Here is an 11,052-nt window from a genome sequence, read left to right on the forward strand (position 1 = left end):
ATTTAAGACATGGAAAACAATGTTTCCAGTCAAAGGGAGTTTTTCAGCAAGTTCCCTGTTGTAGTTCAGTCGCCTTTCAGAAGCACTTATCAGGGACCAAATACGTGATGTGGGTGAGCTTTGCTACTGCCTGTGGGTGTTTACTTCCCAGAGCCTGGAGGACCATGACGACTCTGTCCACTTTATCCCAGAGGAAAATCTCTTGACTGGAGATCTTCATCTTTTACACGCGGCTCTTTAGCGCCCCTCGGAGAAAAAAATCCATAATTGCAGATGTGTCCCCAAGGAAGCAAATCCCATATATCAGCTTGGGAAAGCAGGGCAAGAATAAATTTGGCACAAGGTACCAGTCGTGACAGTGGAGCCCTTTCACAGCCCTGGATAGTCAGAAATAGGCAAGCCATATGACTCAGTAGGACTGATTGTCGCTGTCACTGTCAATATAAATAAAGTGTGGAGGCATAGCGAATTAAAATACACCCCCTTCCTCCCTTTCTGTCCCAGCTCCATACCACGCGAGGAGGGAGCGCAGAGTGTTTATTTTTATAGAGGAGAGCGAAAGAACTATTGATGGTTGAGCTGCTGATCTAATAAGGCTTAAAATTATTTCTCGTTTCATTCACTGTGCGGCAGCATCATTCCTTACCCATCTTTCAAGTGAGCATCATTCAATTAAAATGCAATTCTCGTCGTCCCCATCCACAGATATTTAATTAGGCTGGGGAGCAGGGATTCCACTGTCTTTTTTCAGTGCGCAGCTCTTCGAATTTCACCTCTAAGGCATATTTTCACTCTGTTACTCGTTGGTTAAACAAGGGCATGTATCCATTTGTTAATTGATACAATTACGCATTACGCGTAACGGTCACGTAGGTCTCCAGGCGCGCATCCATCACGAGTCCATCGACCTGCCAACCCCCCCCCCCCCCCCCCCCCCCCCCTAACCGTTCCTGTTGGGACTCGTCCTCTTTCTAATAGAGAATGATAGAAACATAATCGTCATTAACTTCGGCGTGGACCTCTGGCCGGAGAGGCAGAGGCGATGATGGGTCGAAATAATGAAGAAAAAAAGTCTTGTGATTTTTTTTTTTTCTAATATATTGCAAATATGATAAGTTTACAAAACAGTTTAACATCACATGTATAGAAAAAGTTTAACATCACATGTATAGAAAACTTGTGGTTTACATATTTGAGACTCCAAAATAATCTCTTATTTGGAATGCGTATGCAAGAACTAAGCAGACCGTCAAAATGATGTTCTCCCCCGATTGATTTAACTTCGCAGAGGGTTTACACGCGTTGCCGTGATACAAATCAATAATGATGAACAATAATAGCATTTTCCCGAGACATTATCTGCGCAAATCGGTAAGAAAAAAATCTGATTACAAAACCGGGACAACACTGTGTACAGTGCGCCTTAAGAAACCCCTGCATTGGATGTGATTGGCAAAGGCATTACTCTATCTTTGGTACACTGCCGTTCTGGGATTACAGTGACGTCACGATACCTTGCATGGATGAATGCTAAAGAACTATAGAGCCACAAATAATAGCACAAGCAGAGTCCATATCTTGCAAGTCTTACGTTATCCTTTAAGCCTCCTTCAGCTAACACAACAATTTTTTTTTTTACATTTAATGACTCTTAATTTCATTTCTTAACGGGTCCTTGGAGGGATTATTCATTCATATAAAACAATCTGCAGCTGGTGCCCGCCTAAAATCTCCCTCCTATGAGTGAAGTCATCTATTATTGAGCGAAAGGCCGCGCGTGGAAATGTGTGTAAGACGGTGGATTTGAAGTAGAATTGGTTGCAATCGATCAAGGGTGAAGAATATTGCTGATGGTAACAAAAGAAGCAGCTATGTCTTTCTCGCAATTTGGATACCCACTGAATGCCACTTCACAGGTAAGACGCTTTGCTTTTTTATTTCTTCTAAATTGTATGAATACACACCCGCGCACACGCTTTCACGCGCGCACGCACACATTCAATTAACAGTTTTTGCATATTTTATGTTAGTCAAGTTTCTGAAGAAGCATCCACGAGTGAGGGACTGGCTTCACAGCACTGACAGCTGTTTTCATTTTGTGCTTTTGTTGCTGAACCAAATATCGATAAACACACGCACATCTGCCATTAGACTGAATTATGAATGAACTCACGTGTGTTTTCTGATGACAATAGCGATGAATGTCACCAAGGTGTGACTGCGCTCCCTCGCTGCGCAGACTTTACGCATTCACCAACTTTCTATTTACATTACCGGGACTGTTGAGGATGTTTAAACAAATTCTCCGGGTTAATTTTATATGTTCTGAAACGAGATTAAGTTAATAATTCACATTTAAATGTAATATTGTTGCGCCTAATGACAAGTTCGAAGAAGTTTATGTTTATGAGGCGACAGAAGTGAGGAAGCTGTCATTGAAAAGTTGCCACCAACTTATATCGATCATATTTTTGAACGTTCAGCAGATAATATTAAAATGTAAAATGTAAATATTCGAATTGTGCAATTATCGACAGCGATGTTATGTTGACCTTCTCTTAACGAAGTAAAGTTCACGTTTTGAAACTGAAAAACTAAAATAGATTCCTTTAAATTTGGATTACTCACATCTCTTTTCATCTTAATATCCGCTGTTATTTATAGATTTTTACCATCGTCGTTGACTGTAGTAATCAAATTGTTCTTGTTTTATATATATATTAAGATGAGCTGATTCCGATATTCCACGAATTCAGTGAGAAGTGACTTACCTTGAATTAATTCTGGTCAAAAGTTAAACCTGGTTCGGGACAACTGAGCAGATGTGCACAAATGAAAAATGAACTAAACGAGCTCACATTTTCAGTCTTTCTAAGATGTTTGTGCTCGAATCTGGACTGCGTAATTTATCAGATGTTTTTTTTTTTTTTTTGCGGCGCGTCACTCCGTCACTGAGCTGTCACATACATCCTTATAAGAGCTGAAACAACAAATGACAATGTCTATTCACGATTCTCTTCATGCAGTTTTTCGTATCGGCAAACCCCAGTACGACTTGCTGCGATTCGATTTCCAGGTCGGTCTCTGATGGGACAAGCAGCTCCCAGACCGCCGCTGCCTCCTTCTGCTGCCCGTCCTACGAGAATCGGCTCCTGGCGAGCAGCCGGACGGAGCTGAACGCAGCACTGGGGATGTACGGATCTCCGTACGCTGCAGCGGCCGCCGCCAGCCAGAACTACGCCAACTACTTCCCTTACAGCACCGACCCGTCCGCTATCTACTCCACTCTGGTGGGTTCATCCTCATCTGGTGCGCTCCGGGGGGGAGGAGGATGGGGGGGGGGGGGTGATCGATCAACAAGGTTTTGTTCATCAATCTATCTCAAACGTATCCGTCTCGATACGCCGTGTAATTCAACATCTGGCATCTGGCATGCCCCAAACAAGTTACAGAACCTGTCAGCTGGGTGGGTGGACGTTCAAGATGCAGCAAACTGAACGCAGAGGACATCGTCTAGTTTTTATGGGTGTTTGGTAAACTATTAAAACTAAAATTAAATTATGTTTGCGTTGATTAGAATTTAAATGTGTAACATTCTGCTGTGGATAAAGGACCACATGCCGAGATGGATTGATAAGTTGCAGTGCAATTGAAAGTTATTTATCACAATTATTTTAAACGCCTGAAGTTAAGCAAAATGTACTGTGCATGCAATTTAAGTCTGAAAAGAGTGAAATAAATGCATGGAAAATACTATATTAAAAAGAAATAATGTTATGATCATGTTTTTGAACTTGTAAAATTATATATATTTTTTCAAATCATATAGATGTGTCTGTCTACTCTAGCTCAAGTCACTCCTGCTTAGATTGTTTTTTGTAACTTAAGAAAACTGACAATGGAGGGAAAAAAACGTTTGATGTAAATGTAAGATTGAAAGTTGCACATACCTCTGACAACCTCACTGTCTTACAGAATCCGCAGTATGACATTAAGGACGGTGCAGGCGCTTTGCACTCTGGCATCTCTCAAACTGCTGCGTACTATCCCTATGACCACTCGCTGGGACAGTATCAATATGACAGGTAAATTGTATATTTATACATGTCCACTTTGTGCAGCATGACCATTGACAAATATTCGAAATAGATTTTTACAGCTGATTGTTAAAAGCAACCATTCAGACAGAATATGCTTCATTCAGATAAAAAAAAGTCTGAATGTATCCCCATCCTGCAACCTGCATTGACTGGCGCTGCATATATCTGTACTTCTTCTTTGTGTGTATGTATCCATGTCTAGATATGGGGCAGTAGATTTTAATGGCACAGCTAGAAGGAAGAATGCAACTCGTGAAACCACCAGCACACTTAAAACATGGTTGTATGAGCACCGCAAGAACCCCTATCCCACCAAGGGAGAGAAGATCATGTTGGCTATCATCACCAAAATGACTCTTACCCAAGTGTCCACCTGGTTCGCTAATGCCCGGAGGAGGCTAAAGAAGGAGAACAAGATGACCTGGTCACCAAAGAATAAGCCCAGTGATGACAGGAAGGATGATCTTAACAAGAGCGTCCAGGACTGTGTCACCAAAGGTGATCATTTTGATTGGTGGTATGAATTTAACCTTGTAACTCGATAATTTTTAAACTGATGAAAATACAGTGTCCGATCACAACCACAAAAGCGGTAACAACTTTGGTTAAAAGAGTTACATTTAAAAGTTTTCTTATATACAACAGACAACTTTTTTTTTTTACTGAAAACGTTTTCTTTTCTCTGAAGATTCTAGTGATTACAAGGAGGAGAAGGATTTGCATCTCAGCGATCTGGAGGATATGGATGAGGACGACTGTGACAAGCTGGACAGTGACTGTGAAAAGGTAGCCGGAGATGAGCAGGACCTCCAGAGAGCCATGGCAGTGTCCATTGGCCCTCAAAAGAGAGACTGTAGTTCTGATCTGAACCTGAATTTAATTAACAGCTTCCATGCTCTCCCCTGCATCAAAAATGTCACCACCCTACCCCCACTCCTGTCTAACTTCCTGGATCCTGTAGTGTCCAAAGGACCCTCGTCAGTTGGTCTTCCAGGTACGCAGTCCCTGTCGCACTTTGAGACATCCGATAAGCCTCGGATTTGGTCTCTGGCTCGTACAGCGGCTTCTGGAGTCATAATGAGCTCTCAGCAGCACGGCTTGGAGCTGAGGACAGGTACCTCAAGCGGAGACTGCCGGCTCCAGAGCAACAGGCTCACCGGGGCTTCAACTGGACAATGTGGGGGCATGCGAGGCATTCTTGAATCTGGCAGTGTTACCAATGCTGAAAGCCCCTTCCCTGAAGGCACAACATTGCACTCGAAGATCTACGGCACTGGCAGCTACAGTCAAAAGGATCTCCACCTGCATTGTTCATCCTATTCGGCCCTCCCAGACACATTTCAGTTCCCCACTATTGAAGGTATGGCATGTTATGTTGAAAATACTCTAAGGGATAAAAATCTTAATCTCCCAAATGTAGAAGTTTGTCTTAAGACACACATTTTCAGACTCAGACAAGTCAAATGTTATGGTTATGAAGTGATGAGACGGTTCACCTCAACATGCATCCGAGGGAAGTTTCTCAGGTATGCTTTTCTTTGGGTGGGCAGGATTCTCTGGTGGCAAAACAGGCACGCAGCCGCCTGAGCTCAGCGAAGCCTCTGGGACCATGCAGGATGACAAGGTCACTGCATTCAGGCCCATTGCGAAGAGATGAATCAGGTAAGTGTCCGCACTGAACCGGAAGAGACCAGTGAAGTCCGCACACATGCACGCACACAAACTCACAGACGGACACAAACATATTAGAAACATTTAGTTTAACAAGGATACACACTTAGACACTCATTTAATCACATTTTGTTCAATTGAATTGAATTATCTTTTTTATTTAATGTAAATGTAGTGACTGTTTTAACCATCAAAACAAAAATATTAACATTTCTATTACAAAAAACCCAAACGTTTAAAAAAAAAATGGAATACCTTATTATGAAGCTCGAATATTCCTTTTATTTTGGCAAATTTTAATTCCTCCTGTATTCCTTTCCCCCCAGATTGCTGGGAACTGTACGACAATAAATAAAGGAACAATTATTATGCACTAAAGAACTCGGTGGTTCAACGGAAGCCTAAACGTATCACTTGGAATGTACGTGGGATCGTCAGCGGTGAGAGCTGTCAAACTGTGGGTGTGGCTCCATTTTGCACAACTTTGTTTTTTATGGACGAAAAGACTTGATGCAACCATTCTAGATGCAAAGGAACGGCATTGGTCACATAAAGACGGCAATCCTGTGATGTAGCATACCTATTTATATGTCTGTGTATTTATTATTTTTGCTCTGTTGTTTGTTTATTGTTTAATGTGCACATTGGTTGAATTTGTATCTCCTTAAAGTATTTTGTTCTATGTTGCGTTTTGCTGTGGCTTTGTGACATTTTGTCTGATGTAACAGAGAAAAGCTTGTCGGATCTGGATCCCCGTGTCGTGTCAAGAGTGGACCTGAAGAGTTGTGTCAATGTGTTCAAACATGAGCTTCTTCTGTATTTGCCATTCATGATGATTTTTTTGGTGAGAATACATAAAAAAAAAAAAATATCAAATGACATTCGTTTTCTGCGCTTTTTTTTATTTGTCGACCCCAAAGTACGATGGGCCAATTAAAACGTTTGCTTCTTGTGCGTTTGATCAAAGTTGATCACTTTGATTCTAGGCGTGAAGCCGCAACGCTCATGGAAAGTCATGAGAGGAGGGACGTGAGTGAAATCCACAAGTTGTAGGGAAAATGGAGGACAGCATAAAATACTGTATAAAAAATGGGGATGTTTAGATTTTAACTGTAGCATTGCACAGATAATTTCATTTTCTGACAATATACAATTAAATCCGAGTGATTGATGAGGACCTTCAGGAACACTAATTTGGCCCTTTTATATTATATGCTATGCTAATTTTATTTCTGATAAATGATCTTGGTGAGGTGAAAAACAAATATAGATACAACTCAATACAACTCAATAAATGTTCAGCCAAATGTGAGAAGGAAAAAGGGAGATGTGTGGTGCCTGCTGTAAGATTCGTGACATCTAATCAGCCTGTAGTCCTGCAGGTGCAGTCCTGTTAATGAACTGATAAGCTCCCTGTTAGCAGTTTGTATTGACACCATGGATATTAGTCACCCTTTGGCCCTTTCTCTTCAGGTGATAGGACGATACTGATTTGCTTTATCTATTCACATTTAAATGAATAAAATCAAAAGCTGTGAAGAAATGCTGCCTCATGCCATTGAAGGCGACGACGCATGGTCAATGGGATTGACACCTTGCCGATGTACCTGGGGGGGGGGAAGCATAGATAATGGCCTTAATGGGCTCCTTCAACAACACGCATGGGGCAGCTAACAGGTCAATTAGTGTCTGTTTCAAACACAGAAAATCAGGAGCCAAGCTTGAGTGGATGACGTTGATTAGAAGATACCTTAATTTTATTGGCTTTGATAAAATTGGGAAGGTAATTTAACATGCATGACAGTAATGATATCTAAATGCATTGATGTTAATGGTGAGGCTGTTATTGTTGGTGTTGGACACAGGGCAGAAGACAAACATCTTTAATCTGAGGGGAGACTTTAAATCTGTGCAAACTGCAAAGCTATAATAATTGTTTAGGTAGCCCATATATGAACAACTAAATCTCCCTAATACACGCCCCCCCCCTTTGGAAAATTAATTTATTTTTCACTGGGAAGGGGCAAAGGATGCCTAAAAACATGTTTCCATAATCCAAAACAGATTTTAGATAATCTGTAAAGGAGCACAAATCTGCAACTAGAAAAACAAGAGATGGAAAACATGAATACTTAAATAGATTTGACATTCTTAATCTTTGACCATCTCTTGTAGTTCTCTAATTATTCATATGTCTGTCATTATCCTTAAGACATGCCTGTGGAGGTCCTCAGTCATCCAGGTCGTGGTAAATCCATCTGATTCTTCATTATTCGCTCTTTGCAACTTCCTTAAGATTTCATCCAGTCCACCGCCCACCTCTCCGCCGCCGCCTCGGATCATTGATCGTATCTGGGTCAAGCTTGTATCCTCTGTTCTTTTCAAGTCAATAGGCCAGCCGACTGCCAGACACCGCAGGCGTCCTCTGAAAGTCAATGTTTGGCACGAGTTACACTTTCATATTTATATAAAGAGCCTGAATTATGATTCTAAAGATGATAAATCTGAGCAGCATCATTTAAAGTAGGTCAAATGTCATCTTGACTTTCAAATAATAAAGATTAAATGCTGTGTTGCAGAACAGAACACACAAAGGTGGCTCATTTGAAAGAAGACAGGAATATTACATCGGTGACAGGAACGTACATATGTTTCTTTACTTTTAATATTGTAGGTCACCTTAACCTTCTGTTTTTTTTAATTGCTTTGCACAATAAGTAGTTTAGGGTTGGACCAATTAAATATCTCCTTTTCCCTCTCTTGTGGTCTGCAGGTGTGGTTGAAGGTGTAGATATTTAAATGCAATGTCTCAAATTAGTATAAACCATTGTATGGTCTCATATGAAATGTGCAGGGTGGCCTGCATATTCCACCAGGGCTTTGTAAAGTGTATTTATTGTCCACTTGATTTATGATGCAGCGTACATAATGACATTTTGAGTTTGCGATTAATATTTTAAGAATTTCATCGTGCAATCATATAAATGAAATGTTCAATGTATGTTCACATATAATGGGTGCCATGTTAAGATACAAAACATCCCATCCTTGATAGGAAACAGAGGGGATATAAGTGCATCAATTTAGTTTATTGCCTTGTTAAGGCCTTTGTTATCGAACCATCCTTTCTCTAAACCAACGTCTCAAAGGAGCCCAGTTTAATGTTGACCGTTATAATGACTTTTAGAATCACCTATGTCCTAGGACATGTGCAATTTATATTTAGGACTTCACTTACTGCAAAATACGTACAATTATACCAACATAATAGAAATGGCCTCTTTGTCTAAACAAGAGCCATAAGAATAACAGGAATGACATCTCAAACTATAATTTGCCCTCTAGTCTGGCAAAAGAGCCAGCATGGAGGTGTCATTTGATGTGTCCCACGCTGGGTACCTCAGGCTCATGAAGCAAAGTCTTTGTGAGGGTGCAGTTCAGATGAAGGGGATAATATACACACTTCATTACATTTTGTCAAAAGGCGGATTGAAATGTGTGTGGGACATTGTTTCTGTGCATGTCTCTGTTCAAGGAATTTCTGATTGCTAATGTTGCTACAAGGCCTCTGCTAATGAGTTTTATCAAAGACAATTACAGACTTGGTGGAATGGCCAGAGAGGAGATGAAAAGCTGGCTTTGTGTGGTTTGGATGGTTCTTGCTTGTGTCCGAAAGAATCCGGGCCTCGGTTCCATCGCCGTTACTATGCTTTAATGGAGAGTGATCTGCTCCAGCACCTTTGCCCTTTCAAATTAGTTCCCAACCAGATTTGAATGTGCCAGGCAGGAACATGGCACAAAGTGATGATAGTGCTTGCAATTTCCCAGGGCTTTGTGTCATCCAGTAAAAAATAAAAAAGCTTGAAATCTTTGTTTGCACGGCCTCTGCTGCTTGCTTAAAGTCAGTTTCAATCAATCTGGGCTATTTGAACCTACGAGACGGAGTGATCAGGGGATAATGAGAGCAGGGATTGCTGTGTTCACTTTGAGCACACACAGAAATAAGCAGGTTGAGAGCCCCTATCAAGTGGGAAAAACTAACCGTCACAGAAACACAATGAAATAGATTCTTACTGAATGCCAGCATGAGCAAAGCTTCCATATGTGGCCTGAATCTCTGCATTGTGCTGGTAGAGCTCTGCACTGTCTGCGCTATTGTTCCTGCACTCTTTTTTGTTCTGTCATGTTTATGTGCCGGCAGTTTTCCCTTCCTGACCTCATAATTGCCAACGTCAGAATAATCTTTTGAGTCATTTTAATTGCCACTAAAATCCCTGCATATCCTTTTATCAATCTTTTAGTCTCCTTATTTATTTCTTCTTTATACTGGGCAACTGTTGGGAATGGAATTTTGTGGTCCGTTTAACGTTTAAATGATTCCAAAAGGTTGGGACGCTGTTTTAAAACATGGTTTTAAAAAGAAGTTAAAACCAGGGGACAATTTTATGTAGCCTGAGTGAGCCCATACAGATTTATGTTTTCAAAAAGAAATTGGTAACACCCCCTCATTTTGCTTGTAATCTACCTATCCATCATGATTCTGTTGCATGCTTTGAGTGAACCTGATTACTTGTTGAATGTTCCAGACAGGTGCTCCTTGGACTTTCTTTTACTTTCTCTTATGCCATTGTTTGGTTTTGTAAACCCTAAACCTTTAATATTTTACAATTGAGTCTCAACTGCTGTAATCTCTATCATTAAAAGAAAGATTTACATAATCTTATAAAACTGCTGGAAATAAGCAGAAGCAGGTCACGAGCAAAAGTTAATGAATTTGGTGAATTTAACAGATGTTGGTTAAGATCAAAATTGAGAAAACAATGGTGGTTTTTATGCGTTACCTTTTTCTGCCCTTTAATGGTTATGATTGATCAAAATTTATTTTTTTTATGTCAAGAAATCTATTTTATTTCACATACATAGACACACGCACACACTTGTAGTTTCACATTACGTGGTCACAAATCAAACTTTTGGTCGAGTCTGACTTGATTGAGATGATTTCGGTAAGAATCATGTCAGCATTATTCACTATTGTAAAGGTGTCCTGGTGACAGCCTCCAGTGCAGTTCATTTGGCCTGCAGACAGCCACAATATTTAGCAACAGTATTCTGCAATATCAGTCTCGCCCGTGCCAACACCACTGCATATTTTGACAAATATACTGCAACTGATATTCTGCTGCTGATATACAGGTGCTATAACAATACTAAGTAGCCTCCTCCATCTGAACACAAAACATTTTCACGACATTAGATTCATTGGTATCATGCGGGTATA

The 11,052-nt window shown here is 40.6% G+C and overlaps 1 protein-coding gene across 1 annotated transcript; it reads left to right on the forward strand.

The window, feature by feature from the left end:
- The first annotated feature begins 1,850 nt into the window (after positions 1–1,850).
- irx6a (iroquois homeobox 6a) lies at positions 1,851–5,757 on the forward strand. Its single transcript, XM_068741872.1, has 6 exons — positions 1,851–1,916; positions 3,027–3,290; positions 3,976–4,085; positions 4,303–4,566; positions 4,787–5,460; positions 5,651–5,757. Exons 1-6 carry the CDS (start codon positions 1,851–1,853, stop codon positions 5,755–5,757), a joined length of 1,485 nt encoding a protein of 494 aa, XP_068597973.1.
- Positions 5,758–11,052: the final 5,295 nt, after the last annotated feature.

Source organism: Brachionichthys hirsutus, chromosome 1 (assembly GCF_040956055.1).
Source record: "Brachionichthys hirsutus isolate HB-005 chromosome 1, CSIRO-AGI_Bhir_v1, whole genome shotgun sequence".
Taxonomy (NCBI): domain Eukaryota; kingdom Metazoa; phylum Chordata; class Actinopteri; order Lophiiformes; family Brachionichthyidae; genus Brachionichthys; species Brachionichthys hirsutus.

Excerpts from the sequence above, each read along its gene's own strand:
- irx6a (XM_068741872.1), top strand. The coding sequence starts at position 1,851 with ATGGTAACAAAAGAAGCAGCTATGTCTTTCTCGCAATTTGGATACCCA. Across the intron at positions 3,291-3,975 it reads CCGCTATCTACTCCACTCTG|AATCCGCAGTATGACATTAA; the intron begins GTGGGTTCATCC and ends ACTGTCTTACAG. Across the intron at positions 5,461-5,650 it reads TCAGTTCCCCACTATTGAAG|GATTCTCTGGTGGCAAAACA; the intron begins GTATGGCATGTT and ends TTGGGTGGGCAG.